The 26077-nt window shown below is 44.4% G+C and overlaps 1 protein-coding gene across 1 annotated transcript in view; it reads left to right on the forward strand.

Moving 5' to 3' along the window:
• The window catches only part of LOC136621720 (uncharacterized), a 32419-nt gene extending 10509 nt beyond the window's left edge, over positions 1-21910 (forward strand). Inside the window, exons 9-17 of the mRNA XM_066597393.1 lie at positions 1697-1717; positions 5712-5732; positions 6551-6586; positions 7612-7656; positions 9528-9575; positions 11276-11353; positions 15031-15084; positions 18014-18206; positions 21749-21910. Of these exons, the coding sequence (XP_066453490.1) occupies positions 1697-1717; positions 5712-5732; positions 6551-6586; positions 7612-7656; positions 9528-9575; positions 11276-11353; positions 15031-15084; positions 18014-18163 (453 nt within the window). The 3' untranslated portion in view covers positions 18164-18206; positions 21749-21910. The remainder of the gene's footprint in view (positions 1-1696; positions 1718-5711; positions 5733-6550; positions 6587-7611; positions 7657-9527; positions 9576-11275; positions 11354-15030; positions 15085-18013; positions 18207-21748) is intronic.
• The last annotated feature ends 4167 nt before the right edge of the window (positions 21911-26077 follow it).

Raw genomic sequence — 26077 nt, forward strand, 5'->3', positions numbered from 1 at the left:
TATGGGGCCTTTTGGTGCGCAAATATGCAGAGAAGAGAACCCATTGATGTCAATGGGTTAGTTTACACTCTCATGTATTTTGCATGCAAAAGAAAAAAAATGCAGCATGCTCTATTTTTATACGCATTTGCGCACCAAGCGTCCCTATAGAAGTCAATGGGGGTACACAAATGGGCGTGCAATATGCAAGTGAATGCATGAAACAATGCATAATTCCACTGGAAAAACACCACATCTGGACCTCTTTAGATGAATTAGCCATTTAAATCAGGCGTGGTTCTGTCCCACACGCAAAAAAAAACATACCTTGTGTGTGGAAAAAGTACAGTGGGGTACACAGACATGTGCGCAAAAAAGATTCGTTTATGGTGTAAATACATTGCGCTGAGGCATGCGTAAATGTGCATATGGCCGTGTGAAGCCGCCATAATGATAAGCATCATAAACGAAGAATGCTGCGCACATATTCCTGTTCAGCTCTATGGGAGGTCACTGCTTGCTGTGGATGTTCTGGCTTCACCAAGGGACCTTATGGCAACAGGAGACTGGATGAGTATGAAAAGTGTCTCCCTGGACTCCACGCCACCTAAACTATAAGCACCATGACTTTATGGTCCAATAGTGTGTGACAGGTTGCCTTTAATTCCCCCATACATATTAAGGAAAAGTCATCGGAACATGCTGATTTATGCAGGAGAATGCAGCTGCCATATATGTATGAGGAGGATGGCAGAAAGAAGAATCGGGTACATTGAATTTCAACGCCTAATCCATTTGTTCTTTCTAGAGATAACCTTCCCGATTCCTACTGACTGTGTGCAAGCGACTTTAGGGCTCATGTCCATGGGCATATTTGATTTGTGGAACCCGCGCAGAAGATCCACAATTCAAGCTGCCCATTGGGAAACATGGGCGTCCGCACCTGAATTAAAGCATGCGGATTTGTTTTCCAGATCTTTGGGTGCGGGAAAAAAAATCACAGCGTGCTCCATTTTCAGTGTGGTTCTCGCACAGATGGTTTCCCTTGAAGTCAATGAAAGCTGTCCGATCCGCAGGAAAGCAGGAAAAAAAGACAAACTGTACTGCGCATGTGCGCCGGTCGGCGCTTCCGCACACATCCGCAGTACAGACCGGGACAGGTACGCAGGGTGGCTGGCCGTGGACAAGCTTGGATTCTGCTGAGAGCTACTGCATGTGGAATCCGACCCACCCGTGGACATGAGGCCTGAGGTTAGGTGCACACAGCCATAACTGAGATACTTGTTCGTTCACTCTAAAGTATACGCTGACAGCGCACATTTATGTGCATTGCACGTGCCATTTCTCATCCATGAAACAGTTAGGAAGGAATTGGACATTTCTCACGCAGACCTTGAGTGAAAGAAGATTGAAAACTTGAGCTGCAGTTATCTATTATTGAATTAGATCAGGTTTGACAAATAGTACAAAAACTAACATACCGAGTAAAATGAAATCAGTGTAACCCGGCCCTGACTCTTCTACTATGTCCTGTCTGGAACATATTTCTATAGAACTTTGATTTGAACATTTCAGTTTGTAAAATGGATAAATATTATACAGAGAAACCTAGAAGATAAATCTGAAATTCTCCTGAGATTTCTTATGACTGAGCGCAGGTAGGGCAATTCTCGCATTGGTCATCTGTTATCTCATCTACCTTTTTATGTACTTTTAGAATCTAGACAAGACTCTAGGGGTAAGTAATCACTTTTATAGTTTTCCACTTGCATTTATGTGGTGAATGTTAGCACAGTCAGACACTGTATGAAATTCTTCTTATGTTCTGCATTTGACCAGTTAGGTTAGGCTGTATATTTATTATCGGCTGGGATAAAAGCCCAGAACCATGCGCCATAAATTTACCAAGCACAGTAAATTTATGGCGCATGGTTCTGGGCTTTTATCCCAGCCGATAATAAATATACAGCTGGGGATTAAAGCCCCTGCTTCTGCAATCAATCAGAAGCAGGTGGGGTTGTCAGCTGTTAGTCACAGCCGAGAACCCAAAGGAGAAGGCAGGAGTGATTTTTAACCCCTTCTGCCTTCTCCTTTTGCTAGTACACAGCGCTCAATGAGCGCTCTGTACTAAGAAGTGAAAGTAGAAGTATAACTTCCACTTTGTGAGCCAGCGGTCACGTGAACACTGGAATCCTCTGGCACAGCAGAGCTACAGGAGGATGTTTTACCCTGTAACTGGGGCTCCTATGGATGCCCCAGCTACAGTGGAAAAGTGTCAAACTAAAAAAAAAACAAGAAACACAAGAATGTCCCCCTGAGGTCTTATATGGCATCTTAAGGGACATAGAAAGTAGAAAAAAAGTGATATATATAAGTAAAAAAAGTTACAGAATAAAATTATATATAATATATAAAAGAATATAACCCAAAACCAACGCCAAGCAAAACCGTTGCCGTATGCGACTGTTGTCAAAAACAAAATAAGGAACCCATTCCCATACTTTATTTAAATAATACATATACTAATTAAAAAAATATAACTATAAATGTTAAATATTTTTTTTTAAACTTTTCATCAGCAATAAAACTAAAAAAAAGGGGAAAAAAAGTCAGTGAAAAATATATTAAAAAAAAAAAAAAAGCCTTAAAGGGGTTGTCCCGCGGCAGCAAGTGGGTCTATACACTTCTGTATGGCCATATTAATGCACTTTGTAATGTACATTGTGCATTAATTATGAGCCATACAGAAGTTATAAAAAGTTTTTCACTTACCTGCTCCGTTGCTGGCGTCCTCATCTCCATGGTTGCGGTCTAATTTTCGCTGTCTAATGGCCAAATTAGACGCGCTTGCGCAGTCCGGGTCTTCTTATCTTCTCAATGGGGCTCCGTGTAGCTCCGTGTAGCTCCGCCCCATCACGTGCCGATTCCAGCCAATCAGGAGGCTGGAATCGGCAATGGACCGCACAGAAGCCCTGCGGTCCACGGAGGGAGAAGATGCCGGCGGCCATCTTCACCGGGTAAGTAAGAAGTCACCGGAGCGCGGGGATTCAGGTAAGCGCTGTCCGGTGATCTTTTTTAACCCCTGCATCGGGGTTGTCTCGCGCCGAACGGGGGGGGGGGGGGGGGGTTGAAAAAAAAAACCCGTTTCGGCGCGGGACAACCCCTTTAAATATCACGCGAAAAAAATGCAGCAAAAATAATTTTGTATCTGAAGGAAAAAAATAGGGCAGTTAAACCACCACATTAAAGCAGCCTGGTCCTTAGGCCTCGGTCAAATGACCGTTTTTTGCCGCGATTTGCGGATGCGCATGCGATCTGTGCATATATAGAACCATTGCTTCGCAATGGGATCGATCACATGGCCGCTTTTTATGCAGATGTCCGATAAATTATAGGACATGAGGAATCGCAGATCGCGCCTATCTGCGTTCTGCGATTGCTTGTGTTCTATATATGCGCTCAATGAGGCCGGCGGCAGCAGCGCCGACCCCATTGAGAACATATACTATAAAGATCATTCTCCTCTGCCACAGCTGTAACAGCTGTGGCAGAGAAGAACGATGTTCGTCCATTGAATTCAATGGAGCCGGCAATACAGCCGGCTCCATTGAAAGCAATGGGCTGCCGGCGAGCGCGGGATGAATTTTCAGGAAGCGCTTAAAAATATAAGCCCTTCCCTGAAAATCATCCTAAAATGTGTAAAAATAAAAAAAATATATATATACTCACCTTGTCCCTGCAGCCGGAGTTCAGCCGCGACCGTCCGGCAGTTCTCCTGAACTGCTCTGTGTAGTATTCAGCAGGCGGTGATTTAACTCCTTAAGGACCAGGTTGTTTAGTACCTTAAGGAGCAGACACTTTTTAGGGATTTTACCCATGTGGCTGTTTTACTGCTCCATTTTTTTTCCTTTAGCTACCAAAATTATTTTTGCTACGTTTTTTTTTCGTGACATATAGGACTATTTTTTTAATATCTTTTTCACTGACTTTTTTTTCCGTTTTTTAGTTTTATTGGGGGTAAAATGCTAAAAAAAATGATTTTTTAACATTTATAGTTTTTTTAAAATTATTTTTATATTTACACTAAAATAAAGTATGGAAATGGGTTCCTCTATTTATTTCGGAGGTTTTGATATATAGTATGTATGGTTTTGGTTTACAGGGCGCATACGGCGACGGTTTTTGTTGGCCTCTCCTTTGTGTTATTCTCTTTCTTTTGTATGTATTGTTGTTTTATTCTGTTGTTTTGTTTTATTTATGTATGTAATTATGTTTTTTACTATCTATGTCCCCCATTACGTCATATAAGACCTCTGGGGGACATTCACTTTTTTTTTTTTTTAACTTTATTTGACACTTTCCACTATAGCTAGGGCGTCCATAGGAGCCCTAATTATAGGGGAAAGGAACCCATATGGTGACATTAGTCAGCTGCAGAGCTGCCAGGGTCTAAGTCTGACCCTCCAGCTCTGCATAGCAGGGAATCCCGGGAGGTCACATGACCCCCCGAGGCTCCCGTACTGAAAGTAAATGTTACTTTCAGTTTCCCCATACAGTGCTCATTGAGCACTGTATATCGGGGAAGCAGAAGGCAGGAAGGGTTAAAAACCCCTCCTGCCTTCTGCACCGGGTTATCAGCTGTCACTAACAGCTGATAACCCGTTCCTGCCTCTGACTGAATGCATAGGCAGGAGGCTTAGAGCACCGCCGTATTTTTACTATCGGCGGTCCTCTAAGCCCAGGACCAGCCGCCGTATATATACAGCGGCTGGTCCTAAATGGGTTAAAATACCCGCCTGCTGAATGGGCTGCCTCACAGCCCTCACCAATCAGAGGCAGCTCTCACTCACCCATTCATGAATTCATGAATGGGTGAGTGAGTGCTGCCTCTGATTGGCTCAGCGCAAGGACCAATCAGGGGCAGCTCTCAGCTATTGAATGACAGCTGGAGTTAAATCCCCGCCTGCTGAATACTACACAGAGCAGTTCAGGAGAACTGCCGGCCAGACGCGGCTGAACTCCGGCTGCAGGGACAAGGTGAGTATATATATATATTTTTTTTTTACACATTTTAGGATGATTTTCAGGGAAGGGATTATATTTTTAAGCCCTTCCCGAAAATTCATCCCGCTCTCGCCAGCAGCCCATTGCTTTCAATGGAGCCGGCTGTATTGCTGGCTCCATTGAATTTCAATGGGTTGGACAGCGCTCCTTTGATCAGGCCCGTTTCGCCGAAAACGCTGCCAGCTGCAGATTTTTCGGCGAATCGTCGGCCCGGTCACGCGATTTGCGGATGCGCATCCGTCATGCGATCCGCAAATCGCAGCAAAAAACGGTCATCTGACCGAGGCCTTAAGGGGTTAATGGTATGCAAAAAATGTATGCTTTGGATCAAGTAAAGAGAATCTGATCAAAAACAAATAAGATTGAAAACTTGATCTGAAATAATCTATTATTGAATTAGATCGGTTAGATAAAATGTACAAAAATTAACATACCAAGCAGAATGAAATCAGTATAACCCGGCCCTGACTCTCCTACTATGTCCTGTCTGGAACATATTTGTATAGAGCATTGATTTGAACATTTCAGTTTGTAAAATGGATAAATATTATACAGAGAAACCTAGAAGATAAATCTGATGATCCTGAGATTTCTTATGACTGAGCGCAGGTAGGGCAATTCTTACAGTGGTCATCTGTTATCTCATCTACCTTTTTATGTACTTTTAGGGTGTAACCAACCTTGCAGGGGTAAGTATTCACTTTTATAGTTTTCCACTTGCATTTAATGTGGTGAATGTTAGCACAGTCAGCCGCTGAATGAAATTCTTCTAATGTTCTGCACTTGACCAGTTAGGCTAGAATTTCAAGATCACAACACAATCACCAAGTTTTTCCAATCTTCAGATAGGGACTTAGAAGAACATGTTAAACATTGTTTTCCAATCTTTCATGAGGATTTTCAACTCCTCTACCTCTTTATGTACCAGTGGAGATCTTCTAATACCACAAATCCAGGTTTGATAAGGTTTCCTCATATAACTTAGGCTCCTCTCACACAGAGTTTTCGCCTAGACCTCTCCTCTACATCCTGGCTTTTCATTTTATATGTAGCAAACTGTATAAAGACAGAAACTGGGATGGAACCACAGGGTTTACCGTGTGAGTCGGAGATGACTTTGATCTTCATTTCAATAGTTTTCCATCCTTCTTAATCTTTTCAGCTAGATAGAAAAGCCCCATGGAGATAGACGATGGAACCGCCAGATGGAGAGGGGAGGGTGGACCTGAAAATGCTACATGGAACTTATATACTTGTTATACAAACAATAATTCTGTTATTAAAATATAAAGTGGCCAATTTATTGAAAGTTGACTTATAGTTCTGGTCATGACCGGTATTTGGTAAGACATATCTGATTGTTTCTGCTTGTTACTGGATCAGAGAACACGACAGTAAAACTCAGGAACAGGCCAATTAGATGAACAATAAACCTGCACTGCATTTATATCAAAATACTTTTCGGATTTTTCGGCTAATTGACTAATTTTTGAATTATATTTTTCAGTCCACACTATCCGCATTGACGAAGCTTAAATGTGCGGTAAAGTACAAAATATTTTCTTTATGTTGCTAAATTGGTTAGTCGAAAATTATAAGTAACCCCTTAAGCATACATCACCTTCCTATAAATATGAACTCTATAATCTATATCTACAAAGCAAGTTCTGCCTGTAGATTTTCAGCGCAAGAAAGTTGTCCTCCTGTAAACTGTGTTCAATAGACCTTTGGTCCGGGGGATGGGAGGGTACGGTTTTGCCTTGTGGAGAGCACCAAGATGGCATAAGGAGACTTCTAGACCATACAATGCTTCCTGGGCTAAAAGGTATGCAAGTAGGAGATAGAGAATTGCCACCATAGCTTCACTTGTTAGAAGGTAGCTACAATATAAGTCAAAAACTGACATTTTAACAAGCTTGCCATGTTGCAAGGCCTGCAAAAATGTTGAATATTGATTTACAAGGCAGCTACCTTACACTAAGGCGACATTTTTCCTTCTCCCGCTGCATACAATAGATCTTAGTGACACCCACCTCAAATTCAGTCAAAGGCTGAAGTGTATTTGGGAATGAAAGTATCATTTTAGCACTAATCTGTACCTATTGTACGTTTTATTCTCCAAGAGAAGTGACAGAGGCGGCCGACTAGTTCTGTTACTTTGTGATAATAATAGTTATCTGCAGTATAACTGACATACAGACACTCAGGACTAATGGATGTTAGCTGGTCAGACATCAGGGGAGAAAAAAAGAAAAGAATGTATACAAAGTATCATTCAGACGTCTATACAGTGTGTTAAAGTCATCCTGTATACACATTAGCACACACTGTACTTCGCTATTGTTTTTGAAGCGAAGTAAGGTTAAGGAGGAAAAATAAAGCATAACCTAAGGGGTCACAAATGACCTACGTAACAAATAAGTTTGGGGACCCCATTAATGCCTGGGAAACACAAAATTTAGACTAGAAGCCCGACAGCTGACACAGACATACACAGGGGGAAATTACTGTCCATCTAGAGAGGAAAGTCGTTACATTCATTTAATGCAATGCATTTTGTTGTTACAGCCTCTGAATCCACAATCGACTCTGGATGACATCATGAAACCTTTGGTAAGATTTATATACATATATTTCTTCAGTATTGTTTATATGTGCCATGAAATTAGCAAAATGAGTTCCTATTTATACAGTTTAGTCTCACATGAACATCACGTTGCTTGAGGCGGCTTCACATGAATGTTTCATCAGCATTCCATCCATATGTTTCTATCTGTAACCAGCAGCTAATGTTAGTCCTTGAGTCTAATTACACGGATGTATAAAAGCTGCACATATTTTAAAAATGCAGAAGGCGTTCTGTTCATCTTGTTTGCACGTAATAAATGTCCATTGAAGTCTATGGAGAATGCTTAGAGGGATTCTGTCATCAGATTCATGCTGCCCAAACCACAAGCAGTATTAACCGGAGGCAGGGATGCCCGTCACCCTATGGGTGTTTTAAAAGCACTTTGAAGTTTCACTCAGAAGCTGAGCTCTAAGTCACGGGGACGGGCCATGCCAGCCTCTCCCTGCCCGCTGCATTAAGACTGAGTTATCTCCCTAATCATGCAGGGAGAGAGCTGTCAGGCTTCATTCAGCTGGGGGGAGAAAGTGTCACGACCGGCGCCTGTAACTCGGAGCTCACCTCTCAGTCAAATTTCTGAAATGCCATAGTGTTTCAGAATGAAGAACTCCCAGGGGCAATAGGCATCCCTGTCTTGGGTTCACGCTGACCAAGGTTCAGGCAGCATGAGTCTGATGACAGAATCCCAATAAAATATGGATGCATCAGTACTGCATCCATTCTTGTATCCACATGTGCATTCAATGCTATTATTTTCTATTGGGCAAAAACAGCTAGAAATAATAATGAAAGCAGACACTGATGCAATACTCATGGAATACTGAGAAAATATCAATGCATCCTTTTCAACATCCATCTGCATTGTGGATCTGTATTAGGCCACATGGCACTATATGGGCTAGTATTTTGTATACAGTATTTGTAAGCCAAAACTATAGTACGAGCGCATCCAAAAGGGGGAAGACACAAAAACCTCACTATTGTACTTTATATCTGCTAATGTTCAACTCCTGCTTTGGCTTACAAATACAGATATACATGCCTTTATCTTTCTTTATTGGAGAGGGGGTTTCCGGACCCCATGAGTTCTGTGTAGGCTCCTGCTGCAGGCATTTACAAATACACTTGTGAAATTAGCCTGAGGGCTCGTTCAGACTAGCGTAGTTTTTGCGCAATGTAGGTGTGTGAAGAAAGCGCACCTATACTGTGCTAAAAATCGTGTGAAGGGGCAGCAGCTCCAGGAGAAGAGAAATCAGAACCCCCGCAGGGATTAGGGATTTCCTCATAGCAGGGGAAGGGAGAGCGGAGCTACAGGGGATTAAGGGTGCATTCACACAAGCATGTGCATATCCGTACATAGGTGGACACAAAACCGCGCACTCATGTACGTACACAAACAAGCGTGAATGCAGATTTGTGCCCATTGCCTTCAAAGGGGCCGCGGCTGCTGCTGGCAGCACCATCGAAAGCAATGGGCTGCCGGCAACCCCTGCAGTGACTTTCAGGGAAGGACTTGAAATATAAGCCCTTCCTTGAAAATCATCCACACAATGTGTTAAAAATAAAACAAATATATACTCACCTCTCCTCAGCTGCCAGGGGGCTCAGACACATCCAGCCTGTCTTCTCCCTGCACTGCTCTGAATCTCTTTCAGCAGGAGGGGATTTGAAATCCCCGCCTGCTGAAAGGGCTGTTTCTGATTGACTGAGCACTCAGCCAATCACAGGCAGCACTCAGCCCTGCGTTGAATGACAGCCAATCACAGGCAGTGCTTAGCCAATCCATTGAATTCAATGAATTCCTGAACGAGTCCTTAATGTAAGCTGTACTAAAATCTGAGTTTTATTTATTTTTAAGGATCAGCTGTGTCCTGGCTTGGGCCAAACTGTAATTGAATTGAAAGAGGTAAGATACTGTCTGTAATTTATATATATATATATATAAACACACACACACACATAATATTTTTTTTCTTGCTATTTCAACTATATACCTACTTGTAGCTTGAGGCTCCTTGAGACCCAGTACAAGTTTGATACTATAGCCGCCTCTATTGTCATCTGTTACTGATTCTTATTCATGTATTTGCATATTTACGTCTTCTCAAGGTGTTGAGAATATGTGATGGAAAAGTAGCTGGGCGAGTTAACACAGCTTAAAGGGGTTGTCCCGCAAAACAAAGTGGGGTTATACACTTCTGTATGGCCATATTAATGCACTTTGTAATGTACATTGTGCATTAATTATGAGCCATACAGAAGTTATTCACTTACCTGTTCCGTTGCTAGCGTCCCCGTCTCCATGGTGTCGTCTAATCTTCAGCGTCTAATCGCCCGATTAGACGCGCTTGCGCAGTCCGGTCTTCTCCCTTCTGAATGGGGCCGCTCGTGCCGGAGAGCGGCTCCTCGTAGCTCCGCCCCGTCACGTGTGCCGATTCCAGCCAATCAGGAGGCTGGAATCGGCAATGGACCGCACAGAAGACCTGCGGTCCACCGAGGGTGAAGATCCCGGCGGCCATCTTCACAAGGTAAGTCAGAAGTCGCCGGAGCGCGGGGATTCGGGTAAGTACTGGACGGTTTGTTTTTTTATGCCTGCATCGGGTTTGTCTCGCACCGAACGGGGGGGCTATTGGAAAAAAAAAAAAAACGTTTCGGCGCGGGACAACCCCTTTAACATCACTACTTTCTATTGTTTTAACTGTGGTAGTGCGAGCTGCTTCATTTTGCTTTTTTTCTAGGTAATAATTAACCAGTGATTGCCAACAGCCAACTTTCTTTAGGCCGCCTGCACATGGGCGGGTCGGACCCCGCATGCGTCAAAACAAGACGCACCGAAAGATGGCGGAATTTCCTTTTTCTTCTCCATTTCTCTCCATTAAAAATGTATTAAATGTTTTTCAGTACATTATACATTCTTAATGTAAATATCACTCGGCAAACAAATCGCGGCATGCTCTATTTCAGCCCCGCACAGAAATGTCACTCACCCGCCGCCGGCTCCGGTCTGCGCATGCGCGTCAAACAGCCAGAGCCGGCGGGCGCGGGTGAGTACGCGCTGGTTCCAGCAGGCGCTCGGGTTGGGTCCCGTCTGCAGGCGTCCTTAGTGCAAAATCAACTGTGGATTGTCCAGTTCTTAAGAGCTAATGCCCATGGACAGATTTCTGTTGCATTTCCTGCGGCAGAATTCCTCAGCTATTAGGTTCTATTGAACACTATAGCTTTCCTGCTGTGCAATGCTCATATGCAAAATTCTGCCACCGATCCCCGCTGCAGGAAAAAAATCGCGGTATGTTCTATTTCACCGCGGATTTCCACAGCCGGACGCCTCCATTATAATAGTAATGGAGACCGCGAAAATCCACAGTGAAATTCCGCGATCAATCACAGGCATATCGCGTTTTTAAACGCTGTACTCTTGCGGCGTAAATCCGCGGGCTCCGACTGTTGGCATGAGCCCTAAAGCTATTAGATAATAAAGGGAGATTCTGTTGTTGGACAGCGGTAATACTCGTGCACATTTGACATTTACATCATTTTATGTTTTAGATATGAATATCTTTACTCATTCTTCCTAAAATGTGACTTGTATATAACGGTATTTTTCAGGAAATATTGAAATTGGCCGCTGAATTGCAAAAAGTGGCTGAAAAGACGTGCGTCGGTGCTTTAGTAGGCAATCTTCTGGTAACTATCATAAGTGTTCTACATCTGTGTGTCATTGTACATACTCTCAGCATCATTTAAAAGCATTTCCTATTGAATATAAACTCGATATAGTTGTTCCCACCGCCATCAGTCTGGTTGGCAATCAGTTGTCTAGGAACTGAAAACTTGGCGATTGTAACTGATTACAGTAAGAAAATGGCGCTGACTGCTTGCTGCCAGCTCTGTGTAATAACTTACATAGAACAGACTTTTTCAAAACCATGATTGACGCAATTTGATAAGTAAAGTTAAAGCAATCCTCCGGTCCTGGGGACAAAATGTTTTCCGGTAACCGGGGTGAGAAGTGATACTGCTGTTGAGAAAAATTTGCACCAATTCCGCTACGTGTGAATGCACCTTTAAAGAGTAACTGATAAGAGTAGCCGTCTAATCAGGTGTTTCCTGTTGAAGCAAAAGAGGCTGCCTTGAGGCCCATTTACACGGGACAACGGTCATCTAAATGATCTGCAGGAGCCGGTGACGTCACCGCTAGTTGTTTGCTCTCGTGCAGAACATTTAGACAGGCAGATCCTCGCGGACTTTCACTCACTTTTAGCTAAATTCTCGCTCAGTGCTTCACATTCTATGTGACACACTGAGCGGGGAGCGATTAGACGCAGCGATAAGTGAGCAAACCGACGATGGTTTTTTTTTAGCGACAAACGAACAGTAAATAAATCCCACATGATGGGTTTGCATTTAGACGTGACGATTATTGCGCATTTTTGCTCATTTGAATAAATTTTGCACAATAATCGCCCAATGTAAATAGGGCTTTAGCAATACCTGTCTCCGGAGCATGAAACATCTGATAAGACAGCACTCCAGTGCAGAGACTCTGCAGTCGGAACACAACTTACTAAGAAGTGATGTATCAATTAGGGCGCATTTAGACGATCGTATATCGGCTGGGTTTTCACACCCAGCCGATATATGTCGTCCCTCTCTGCAGCGGGAGGAAGCTGGGAGAGTCAAGAGCAGTGTACTGAGCTCCCGCCTCCTCTCCACCCCCTCTCCGCCCCTCGCCACTATTTGCAATGGGAAGGGCGGAACGGGGTGGGGCTATGTCCAGGAATTTAGCTCCGCCCCACCCCCTCCCACAGAGGGACGACGTATATCGGCTGGGCGTGAAAACCCAGCCGATATACGATCGTCTGAAGGCACCATTAAACACAGAAATAGCAGTTTATAGCAGCTCCCAGAAGCTATGTGCAGGGAAGTTCATTTGAAATAAAAAGGAGGCAAAACCCTCTTATTATACAAGTGCTATAAATATATGGCGCTTGGTCCTGGGCTTTAAACCTGTGGGTTTAAAGCTCCTGCAATCTAGCAGAAGCATGTCAGGTGCTCAGCTGTCAGAGGTGACCAAGGACCTGGAGGAGAAGGCAGAAGAGGTTTATAGCCACGTCTCCAATCTGTTTTCAGCCTATACCGCACTCAGTGAGTGCTATGAAGTGGACAGGGAAGCAGAAGTGTTTCCTCTACCAGCAACCCATGGAAGAACCTAGTCCAGCTCGGTGACAGTTGTCACTATATGAGGATGCTTACCCCTATAACTAGGAGTCCAGTGAAAAACTGTTAAATAAGAAAAATAAAAAAGCATTGTAAATGTCTCCTAGGGGTCTTATGTGATAGCATGGGGGACATGCAGTAAATGTTTAAAAATATATACAAAATAAAGAAAATTATAGCATAAAATACAAATATATCAAAATACAATAACAGCCTACGTCAAACTAAACCGTTACCATAGCCACCCTGTAATCCAAGACTATATAAGTTATATATCAAAATGTCCAAAACACAATAGGGAGCCCATTCCTATTCTTTATTTTAGTGTTACTGTACTAATTTTAAAAAGAGCTATAAATCTATAAAAATCTTTTTTTTTACTTTTCAACCCCTTCCCGCCCTAAGGAGTAATGTACATCCTGCCAGGGAGGTAGTTAGCACAACAGGGGATACAGATACGCCCTGAGGATAGAGCAAAATCAGAAGAGATCCCGCGGGAGCCGGCTGTCACTGATAGCCAGCTGCCCCCTGCAGCAGCCGGGGTGCATCGGAGCAGCAACCCCCGTTGCTCCTTCTGTGATGATACAATCGCGGAGAGCCCTGCGAGTTGCCATTGCAACAGGACGCCAGATATCAATGCTATGGTGCAAGTTCCCCACAGGGACACATAGAGTTAAAAAAAATATATAATGTGCAAAAAAGAAAAATGTAAAATCTTTTGTTGTGCTTTTTCTCATATTAAAATAAAAAAAGCAAAACATTTAAATCCCACATATTCAGTATCGTTGTATCCGTAACGCCACATACAAAAAGTTCAATATGCTTTTTTATCCTGCAATGCAAAAAGCATTAAAAAAAACTAAAAAACCGAGGCAAAATGCCAATTTTTTACATTTTGCCTCCAAAAAAAGCAATGAAAAAAGCCATATGTATCTAAAAATGGTACCAATAAAAAGTAAAGCTCGTCTCGCAAAAACAAGCCTTCACTGAGCTCAATCCATGAAAAATAAAAAACTTATAGGACCTTCAATGCAGCAATTTAGAAAAAAAAAGTATTTCCATAAAGAAAGATTTTTATTGCGGAAAAGTGGAAAATCCTAAAAAAAGTATACGAATTGTGATATCATTGTAATCATACTGACTCACAGAAACAATGCATTGTGTCATTTATGCTGCATGATTATGGGCTTATTTACACGAGCGTACATCGGCCGGTGTTTTCACGGCCAGCCAATATACGCTTCCAACTGACCAGTCCCCCCATCCCCCTTCCCTTACCCTCAACGTCTCTCTGCCTCTCTCCTCCCCCTCTGGATGTTTTCAATGGGAGTGAGTGGTACGGGGGCAGAGCTAAGCTCCCTCCCCGCCCCTTGTCTGCAGCCAGTAATGGCAGAGGGCAGAACAGTGTGGAGCTTAGCTCCACCCCATCCCGTCCCCTCCCATTGCAAACGCCAGAGTGGAGGAGAGATGCAGAGAGTCGGTGAGGGGAGGGAAGGGGGAAACTGCTCAGATGGAAGCGTATATTGGCCAGCTGTGAAAACAATGGCCGATATACGTACGTGTAAATAAGCCCTAATGCTGTAAAGAAAAATCTATGGCAGAATTGATGCGTTTTGTCTTCCTGCTATCATAAAAAAATAATAAAGTTTTAAAATACAGTCTATGCACCCAAAAATGGCACCAATAAAGACAGTTCACCATGCAAAGTTATGCTTATAAAAAATGGAGATGAAAATCCGCCAAAAATCGTTGTATCCTTAAGCCCAAAATAGGCCATGTCCTTAAGGGGTTAAACGCAGTACCCCTAATAAAACAATGAAAAAATTATTGATAAAAGGTATTTAAAACAGGTCTGTATGTCATGAAAAGTAAATATAATACAAATGGTTTTGGTAGCCAAAGAAAAAAATGGGGTTATAAAACCATCACATGCATAAAATCACTAAAGTGCCGAGTCCTTAGAGTTGCCTTAAGGGGTTAATTCAGTGCAATCTGTTCAAATACCGATACAGACAATTTATTGGCTCTTGTACTTGCACTTCTACGAGGAATTACAGATTTAATATTAGAAATATCACAATCTGAAAAGCAGATTTCACAGATAGTTTACCCATTGTAATTAAATTGCATTTTCTTTCTTACAGGGCTCACTTAGTCCGACTGTTAATGCACTTTTAGGCACTGCTGGATGTCTTATGGTGAGATGGAGAATTCCTGTATAGAATTTGTGTGACCTTTTCATTTAAAATTATGTCCTATGTTATTTACTTAACTTGAGACAATCTCAAGTCAAATAAATAACATATGAGCGAGAGAGAGAGAGAGAGAGAGAGAGAAAGAGAGAGAGAGAGAGAGAGAGAGAGAGAGAGAGATTAGACAGACAGTAGATAGACAGACATTAGATAGACAGATATTAGATAGATTGGGGTCCCCCTGCAACTGCACTTCATGCCTCGCCCATCTCTTTTAGCAGCATCACTGGCCTTTTAAGTGATTCATCTATGCAGCACAAGCCTTGAAACTTGTTTTGTATCCCACGCAAAAGCAAATAATAAATTAGACATACACACTGAAGACAAGATAAGATAACTTTCATACCATGTTAAGGCCCTTTTACACGGGATGATTATCGTTCTGGTTGTTCAGGCTCTCGCTGGATTTTGGACGAGAATCGTCCAGTTTTAAGCAACTTAAAATGCTGAACAACGATTGTTCAGTGTAAACAGCGGTTCTTCAGTAGTGAACAGCCGCTGCTTACAGTGAATGGAGAGGAGCGGGGAGAGAACTCCTTCAGCCGCCTCGCCTTCCTGCCAGCCGTGCTGTGAGCGATCCAGCAATACTTGCTCCTGTGCAACAGCACGGGAACAAGTATACACAGGGATGTGCTGTCAGGCATCGTTTGCCGACACTTGTTCTGTGTAAAAGGGCCTTTAGGCTCAGATACAGCAGCTTGGCTCTAGTGTACTTCTAATAGTGAACTTAGCATATGATGAACAGATTCTACACAGTGATAGTGATTACAGTGCAGTTACCTACAGTGATAACAGATGATGTCTTACCTGATTCGTATCATTCACTTTCGGTTTTCACCTGTAGCTGGCCCAGACTGCTGCTCCCTTTAATAATGCCAACCAGCTTAGACTTCTAATAAGTAATCTAACACAAACTTCTCCACATGCCACACTCTCACAGAATGCTCTCCATGTTGCCCTCTTTCACAGAATTCTCACCTTTCACACAAACTGCTCCCCATCATTCCCTACTCTTTACACAGACTGATGGTTCTGCCCCCTCCCCATCACACAGAATGCCCCTCATAGTTCCTCTAGTTCATCATTCTCTCCTTGCCCTGTCATCACACAGGAAGCCATTTCTCCATCTGCCTTATCACACAGAATGCTGCTTTTCTCCCCCCAAACAAGATGCCTTAATCACACATGATGCCCCCTATACTTCACTCTCTGCCCCGTCACATATCCTGCCCTGTAATGTGGGTTTCGGTCACCTAAATACGCTGCGTGTAAACACAGCATTTATACACAAGTGGGTACATTTTTAACAGCGTATTTATACACTCCCTACTTACATACAGTATGTCAGTCCAGAAAATACCCGAATATCGGACAAGCTGCGTTTTTTTACATGAGCAAAATACATAGCGAAAATATACTAATGTGACTGAATCCATTCAAATCAATGAGTTATATATGCAGTGTATATTGTGAATGAGCTGTCATAGTTCTCCCTCTGCCCCGTTGTCACGCATGATGCCACTTTATTTTTCCCTCTGCTCCCTGTCACACATATTGCCCCTTGATTTCTCCCTCTGCCCCATAACACATGATGCCCCATGATTTCTCCTCTGCCCCTTGTAATGCATGATGCCCCTTTATTTCTCCCTCTGCCCCCTGTAACTCATGATGCCCCTTTAATTCTCCCTCTGCCCCATAACACATAATGCCCCTTGATTTCTCTCTCTGCCCCCTGCCATGCATGATGTCCCTTGATTTCTCTGTCAGCCCCTTGTCATGCATGATGCCCCTTTATTTCCCCCTCTGCCCCCTGTAACACATAATGCCCCTTTATTTCTCCCTCTGCCCCCTTGTCACCCATGATGCCCCTTTATTTCTCCCTCTGCCCCCCCTGTCACACATGATGCCCCTTTATTTCTCCCTCTGCCCCGTTGTCACACATGATGCCCCTTTATTTCTCCCTCTGCCCCCCTGTCACACATGATGCCTCTTTATTTCTCCTTCTGACCCCTATCACACATGATGCCCCTTTATTTCTCCCTCTGCCCCATACCACATAATGCCCCCTTTTTTTCCCCTCTGCCCTGTCGCAGATAATGCCTCTTTTTTTCTCCATCTGCCCCCTGTCACACATAATGCCCCTTAATGCCGATGCTGGGGAGGAAGTTCTGACTATCAGTCACAGTGCAGGGGAAGCTGTGCAGCGCTCACCCCAGACACATCGTGTGGGGGTCCTAGGCATAGCATTAAACAGTGCAGTCAGGCAGCCTCAGCATGGTGAGGGGAACCTATCGGCTGCCTGGCTTAGGGGCTGGTGCGTAATTTCGACCCCTATAGTTACGCCAGGGAAGGGAGGCATGGATGGATGGATAGATATGCTCAAATATCTATATCCACTCTAAATAGTTAAAATTGCAATGGCAGATCTTCAAGTAAGTAAAAAAATTGCAAGATCCCCAAATCACTGCTTGCAAAAGTAATTTGCTTGATGATTTGGCAATTAATTAAACAACCAATCTAGACTTCTGATGCGGGAGCAGCCGCTAATTGGCCGCTCACTGATCATTTGCATTCTTGCTGCGCTGGAGAGAAGAGGAAGCGACTGTTTTGTTTTACATTCCTTGAAATTGTTGACTGGGGCACTAAGTATGGGGGCACTCTATGCCAGGGGCCCTGCTTATTGGGCACTACAGACATATTAATGCGTACATAGACATGTAAAATCAGATGTATAATATAACTGCCATTCCAGTATTATTGTAAAATCCTGCAGAATGTTGTGGAATTAGTACTGAATGTAGTTCTGCTAGTTTATGTCTATTTTATTCACTTGTACATCTTAATAAAATTATATTTGTATTTATTTTTTAACCAGGGGACAGTAGGACAATTAGCTAACGGAGTAACTGGTAACGGATTAGGAAATGCAGTCGGAGGTGGAGGCGGACTCGGAAGCGTACTCGGAGGCGTACTCCCAGTCGGAGGTGGAGGCGGACTCGGACTCGGAGGCGTACTCCCAGTCTGAGGCGGGCTCTAAGGCCTACCACACATTTCAGAGAATGATAAATGTATGTATTAAATAAAAGAAAATCTGTAACATGGCACCAGTTGTGTTGGGAAGGGGTCCGAGTTCCAACACCCCTCAATAATATAACTGCTAGAACAAAGTGCACTCTGCTGACCTCCATGACTGTTTAGCTCCTATAAACACTTCTCTACTCTCCTTAGAGAGTAGAGTACAAACATTATACTACTTTTACACAGCATGATTATCGTGTAAATCATTTGTTAGATTGACCAGTCTGGACGATAATTGTGCCATCTAAATGCAGGCAGCGAGAGAACAATCAGAGAAATTATTGATCAGATCTTTCATGCAGACCATGAAATTATTGTTGGTCTGCCGCTGCATCGGCCAGCGTAAATATGCAGTCATTCATCTATGAACAACTGCCTGTTTTCTGTAAATGGAGGTGGGCGGGCGGAACGATCTCCGACACACTCTGCCTGAGTGATCATCGCTGGGATGACAGTCGTCCCCTATACAGTTTTTTGAGGAGAGCCAAAGTCAACAGGAGCATGCATCCATCAGCAATCATAAGGGGTAAGTGGGGTGGGTGTCTTAACATCCAGAATCTCACTAATCTTAACTTCTGATATGTTACGTTTCTTACCATTCTAGATACCCTCTACATACCTAAATACCGGCTACTGTTACTTGCTCAGTTTCATGTCTTGCTCATCTCGAAGCAAAGACAGGCTTAAATAGTGACGTAGCTGGTCAAAAGCACAAATCAATCAAGTACAACCTATAATCCTACTGTGTTGATAAGATGGTGACAAAACCCCCATGAGGTAGTTGCCAACAGCCTCATAATGGAGGGAAAAATTCCCTCCCGACTCCACAGATCAGAAGAAAATCCTGGATCAATGTCTCTCCTTCAGAAATCTATTATACTATCTACCCTCTCCTGCACCCACTCCAGTTCAGCTATGTCCTTATACACAGATGTCCAAAACTGTGCACAATATGCCATGTGTGGCCAACTAATGATTTGTACAATGGCAAAACCACGTTCTTGTCATGTGCATCCATGCCTCTGGTTGTATCCCATTATTTCATTTACCTTGGCAGCAGTTGCTTTGCACTGCCAAAGTAAAAATTAGTGCCCACCTGCTACTTTTGTGCTGAATGTTTATGTACAACGCCCGGCACGAAAATGTTCACACAGGACAAATAAATACTGCTAGGTCCCACGTAAAACACCAAAACCACCACCGAACACAACCAAGAGGGAAAAAGAGAAATATAACCCTAACAACCTTAACCCTTTCCAATCCACTGTCTGACGTCTAAAGACATTCTGATTGAAGGCTGCACAGCTTCCGATATTGGAAGACATCCGGCAGGGTATTCTTACTGTATATTACTGGCGGATCTGTAGTCGGGGGCCTCTCCAGCATGTCTAATTCCGCAGTACTGGCTCTAGCTAGTAGGTGGCACCATTGTATAATGGCAGAAAGAGAAAACCCCCTAGAAAACCCTGAATCCAAAATTGGATTGCAAAGGGTTAAGAGGTAAAATCCCAGCCGAAAGTGGGGCGATCATCCCGACAAGTATGACCCCTCATACAGAACCTGGACCACCTGCACTGACCCTAAGTGAAAACAGGGAATGTCTATAAAGAAGTTGAACAACTATAGGCAGCAGGGGCGATGACAAAAACAACTCCAATATACTAGTTAATAAACCAGCTACTTAACTGAATCAGGGTGGCCATACCAAGGGAAATATGGACTAGACCAACTGTGCCACAAGAGATCAATAACCAGCAATTAGTAAGAGCAGGGGCTGGAATATATAAACTCCCACTCTAATAGATGGGTCAGCCAGGAAAAACATCTAAGGGAATCTGAACATACGACTCCCAATGGCCCTTCAGCAATGATGAGGAACCCTAAGGGGTAATAGACATACGATCCAAGAAAACGTCATAACGTGCTCATGCTGACATGTCATTTCCTAACTCACTTTTTGACCCCTTTTTGGATATTTGATAAAAATATGGAAATTGGCCTTCATTAAGTTTACAGTTTTTTTATCTCTTCTACTAAAAAATAATATTAAAGAAGGAATAAAAATTAACTATATTGTGGTCACTATTACCTAGCTGACCGCCAACCTGCTGTACTTTTGATATCCAGTCAGATCTATTGGTTACAATTAGGTGTAGAGCCCCCCCCCCCCCCCTTCCTCTTACCCTCTTGTTAGAACTCGTGGATATACCATAACAATTTGTGATAAGAATACAACTTTAAGGGGGGCTTCACATGTAGCGGAATCACTGCAGGCTTCCACCAGTGAAAAAAACTGCAGCAAATATGCTGGAAAGCGAAAGTGGCCAAATCTGCAGCTAAATGGTCCAGATTTTCTTGCAGATATGATGCGGATTTTAAGCCTTGTATTTCAAGGGGTGAAATCTGCGGCATAAATCCACAATATAAATAGACATGCTGCGGATTTAAAATCCATAGCGGTTTTCAAAAATGCTGCTGCTTTGTTGTGAACATTTTCTGCACCGTGTAAGGGAGACTTTAGACGTCTTCTCCATGCGGTTTGTACTGTAAATGACTTTCTGCAGCAAAATCCACTCTGGAAATTCCACAGCATTTACAGTGCATGCGAAGCCGCCCTAAAGGGTTAATAAAAGGAAAAGAGTTATATATAACTGCATAGTAAACAGAGATAAGATGGACAGCAAGTTTAGTGAAATTTGCATTCTTGCGGAGTAAGCAGCACCAAAATTCGCACTGCTAAATTGTGGATTTTGATGTGAAATGAAATTGCAGAATTCTGCTGGCAATTCTCTATCAAAATTTGCATTTAGATGTGCGGATTCCGGGACAGAATATTATGCAACATTGTTGTGGAATAATTTTGCCCATGTGAAAGCACCCTATGAGTATGACAAATAAGCCCGTTTGATTTAAATGTTGAAAGTAAACTCCCATATGACTTATTTAGTCATGGCCATCCACTTTAAGCCTTCTGCACACGGGCAGATTTGCATTGCGAAATCAATAGCAGGATTCCACCTCTGGATTCTGCAGCAAATCCATTCCATAGCATGCTATGAGAAAAAACGATTTCCTGCTCATGAGCGGAAATAGATTGCGATTTTCCGTTCACGGGGGAGAAATTGCAGCATGCTGTGATTTTGTGTGGGCTACCCACGGCCGGCTTCCATTGAAGTCAAAGGAAGCTGTCCGTCCTGCTGCCATTCTGAAATCATCATTGCAAAATGGTCGCAGGAGCCTCGTCATCACCATAGCGACAGCGCGGTGTCCTATGTACTGCGCATGTGTGCCGGTGCGTCGGCCGGCACATCAGCAGCAGAGGAGAAGACGGCAGAGAGGTAAGCTGGGGTCACCGGCCAGGCACCAGGTCGAACTCCAATGTGGCGTCCGACCCACCCGTGTGCAAGCAGCCTTACTCCACCATGTTGTTGAACCATGTACCTTACATACATAACAAAGATACAGCCAACAAACAGCCCTACAGACATATGAAAAATATGGAATATTTAATTTCTTTTTGTTTTTTTTCCAGGCATCAGACTGAATGTAGGATGCAAAGAAAATCTCCAATCAACAACACAATCAACAATCACCTTTAGATTAGCATTCATCTATAAAAATGATGATTTTACCTAAATTGTCCCCACTCCCTATACCCCTGGAATGATTACTAAATAAATTTTCAGCATACTAACCTATGGTTTGTCTTATTTCGGATGAAGGTGTGAAGGTTTGGGTGGATTGATGAAACTAAAGAGAAAGGATGTGCAGCATGCCATAGGGTGACCCCGGACATAGGGCCTACGTTGAGGAGCAGGGAGGGTAAGATTCTGGCTTCTCATGGTGACATTTACCACGCTCCTCCCTGGAGGGACTCACGTAGCCTCGGCCAGGGCAGCGCTGGGCCTCTTCCGGACACCCGCGGCATTGGGATGCCCAATTAACTGGGGAACAGGGATTGTGGTTGTCATGGGTGACGCCGCTGTTCTGGTTCCCACCGGTATGAACATCAGCAGGGAAATAATTGAGCCACAGACAATTGTAGAGTACCTCAGGTCCCCGGGAATGGTCAGGGCCTGGAATAAAACTTTACTTGGCAAACTTCAGCAATACACAAGGCACAGATGACAGGATTGGAAAGTGCAGGAATTAGATAAAACAAAGTACCTCCACACAGCAGACCCAGACTTCAGGTCGTCTGTGCGTGACCAAATAAAGACGTGTACCTCCACTCAGCAGGACGCAAACTTCAGGACTCTTGAGTGTGAACAATGACAGAGTACCTCCACCTGGCAGTCCCAGACTTCAGGAGGCGCGGGCGTAAAACAATTATAATTGAGTACCTCTGCACTGGGCCTTGGAAGAATGCACTTGTTGGCTGCCCACTCTCTCTCTCGGGGGCTCACTCTGTCATCATTTCATAAACAAGCACTCCGGGAAACCTCTCCTCTTCTTCCATACTTCACTACACAAGGGTTAAAGGGGTATTAGTGTATCTTGATGCCACGGAAAGCTAGAGGTTTGACAGGGCTTCAATGCAGAAACGCCCCTGTCACACCCCTAGCTCCCGATTGGCTACCTGCAGCAGCGTGTGGCAAGTGTTTTGGCCACCCTCCAGGGTTAAGCCGGTGCCTTCGCTCCTGACACTGCGCTCCCAGGCCCCCTTTCCCCCTGCGGCTGCCTGGCCATGTGGGCCCGGTGACTCTGTGCTGCCTATGTGCCCCCGCCGACACTCTCCTCCTCACTGTAAGGCAGCATGTGGCAGCTGTACATGTTTCTCCCATGCGCAGGGCCGCCAGCGAGCAGTAGCGGCGCAGCACGCATGCAAGATGCCGGCCCACCACTGCAGTGCAGAAGAGAGCACGCTGGCCGCTGCCAGTGACACCGGGGAACCAGTACCAGGTGTGGAGCAGGCAGGCAAGAGGACAGCCTGCCCGCCGCTGCAGTGCTGAAGGGAGCGTGGCGGGCTGCTGGGACTAAGACCGGGGGACCCTGCTGCTCAAGTGCAGAAGGGAGAGCGGCGCGCCACAGGGACTGATCAGGGGAGCACTCCTAGCCTCGGAGCATGCAGGGAAAATGTCGGGCTGCCGCTGCATTGAAAAAGGGACAGCAACGGGGACAAGGAACAGTGCCAGGAAAAGGTGAGGGGGTATCTGCCACGGCCATTACTCCTTCCTATTGTATCTTTTCTCCCTATCCGAAGCTAGGGGTGTGATAGGAGCATTCACTCCTGGTGACAGCTGTTACACCCCTAGCTTCCGGTGGTGTCAAGATACACTAGTACCGGTTAAAGGTACCCCCCATGTAGCTGTCATTCCTCAACAGGAACCCAGAAGACATGGACCTTTTCTCACTCTCAGGCACTCGTTTTTAGCCTCACTCATACCACGTGACAGGATAGAATTTGTTACATTCACAGACAGTCACCTCATATTTTGCAGACATTTAACTTCTCATTTGCTGCAGCTGTGCAATACACATACTAGAATGACAGGACAGATTTGCACAGTGCATCAACATAAAACATGACATTTATGGAGGGGACCAGGATGATGTACTGGGCCACTGCAGATGTTCTATGCAGTAGATTAGAACAAAACCACAATACTCATATTGTTTCCCACCAAGGGTTTCAGTATGAAAGTTGACATGTCTGATGCATTACATGTAAACTCTTAAGATCAGTCTCTACGGTAAAGAAAATACATTTATACTGGGTGTAGTCAGAAAGACCGATCCAGCTTTACATCTCAATACTTGTGTGCTATATTGAAAGAACAGAAGTGTACTTGAGTAGGAAGTCATGGATGCCTTACACTATGGTGTGGCACACAGGCCTCTGAGGGACCCGGACCACAGTAATTGTGTGTTGTGACCCCTGTAAGAGATAGAAAGTAAGGGCTCAGTCACATGAGCGCTGATCCGCCTGTGTTTCTGGACGATAAGACGGACGCACCGCGTGCAGACGATTCTCCGCATGACCAGCTCCATTACCAGCCATGTGTTCTTTTTTCTAGCCACCACGGAGAGTCATCCGCACCTGCAGTGCGGCCGCCTTATCATCCAGAAACACAGGCAGATCGGCGCCCGCGTGACTGAGCCCTCACGCTGCATTTAGATGCAACAACATTCAAAAAATCGTTCAAACGACTTAAAGTGAACGTTAATCGTTCAGTCTAAATGCGAGCCAACAACTGAATGACAAATGGGAATCATTCGCTTCTCGTTCGTCATTCAGTTTCTGCAGGACTGTAAATCATTGTTGGCTCGTTCACTTGTTCCGTTTAAACACTTCTCACTCAGTGTTTCATGTAAGGAATGTAAGCACTGAACGATTCTTGTTGAACGAGTCAAGAATGAATCTGCCTGTCTTAGTAGGCTGCATGGACATGAATGAGCTGGTCATGACATCACCAGCCCGTTCGCATGCGCAAACGACAATTGTGCAGTGTAAAAGCAGCATTAAACCTAATTGGAAAATTGAAGAGCAGCATGTGAGAAGCTTCAAGAAATGTGCTGTGTGTCGTTTTAAAGGGGTTGTACCAAGATTACAAGTTATCCCCTATCCATAGAATACGGGATAAGTTGCTGATTGGTAGGAATCTCACTGCTGAGACCCTTAGCGATCTTGAGAATGGGACCCCTGTGTTCGCCTCCTCCTCACTGCGAGGTTACTGCACCTCCTGTAATGGGGCAGAGACTGAATTGTTGGTTGCGCAAGTAGCATTCCATTCACTTATAATGGAACTGCAGAGATACCTGAGCGGGTGCCACTTATTTCCGCCAGCCCCATTGAAATGCATGGTGCGCTGACCACATATGCTTTGCCAGCGCTCCATTGGCAGTGTCATCACTGTGGAAGCAACTTCCCCCACAGTAGTACCGTTCTTGAGATCAGCGGGGGTTTTAGCAGTGAGACCCCATCAATCATCAAGTTACCCCCTATTTTGTGGATAAGGGATAACTTGCAATTCTGGTAGAACCTCTTTAACCCCTTCTCTCCACAAGACGTAAGGGTACATCATGGCAGCGGAGTACTTCCCACAACTGGATGTACCCTGATGTCCTGTGGATAGTGCTAGATCAGAAGAGATCTCGCGCTATCCGGTAGTGGGAGCTGGCTGTCACTAATAGCTGGCCTCCCGCTGCAACAGCGTGGGTGCATCGGAGATGCGACCCCCACTGTTAGCCCCTTCCCTGACGCAAACTATGTAGATCGTGGCACGTAAAGGCTTCACAGAGGGAGCGCACTCTCTTTGTGACGTCATTGAGCTCTCGCGATGTAATCGCAGAGAGCCTGGCTGCTTGCCATGGTAACAGGATGCCACGTACAGAAATCCTGTATTACCACTGCCTATGATCGCTATAACAAGCGATAAGGCATTACAGGAGCAAAGTCCTGCAATGTCTTATCATAACATTCATCGGTGCTATGATGTAAGTCCCCCAGAGAGACATGTAGTGGCCCAGCGGGTACTACAGAACACTATAAGCACACTTATCCTGTCTCACCTGTTTGTTTGCTGTCCCAGGATACAGAAGGTGCAGTCTGTGGGAGAGACCCTGTCTCTCCCCTTCTGCTCTAAGCTAGAGCTCATCACTGATGTCAGTTGGCCTCTCATTGGCTGGTTGTCAGGTTTACTCTTACTGGTGCAGAACCCCAAAGGCGGGAAACAAACATACAAGTCACTATGCAAGGTGGCGGGTAGTGAGAGAGATGATAAAAGGAAGTGACGCATAGCAATTAGCAGACTCAGCCAGGTGCGTGTGAGGAGAGGTTGCAGTTCCCGTAGTCGGCGCGGAGGAGTGTTCAGCGAGTTATCTTAAGCCAAAGTCGAGTGTGGGGACAACCCGCTCCCTT

This window comes from Eleutherodactylus coqui, chromosome 3 (assembly GCF_035609145.1).
Source record: "Eleutherodactylus coqui strain aEleCoq1 chromosome 3, aEleCoq1.hap1, whole genome shotgun sequence".
Classification (NCBI taxonomy): Eukaryota; Metazoa; Chordata; class Amphibia; order Anura; family Eleutherodactylidae; genus Eleutherodactylus; species Eleutherodactylus coqui.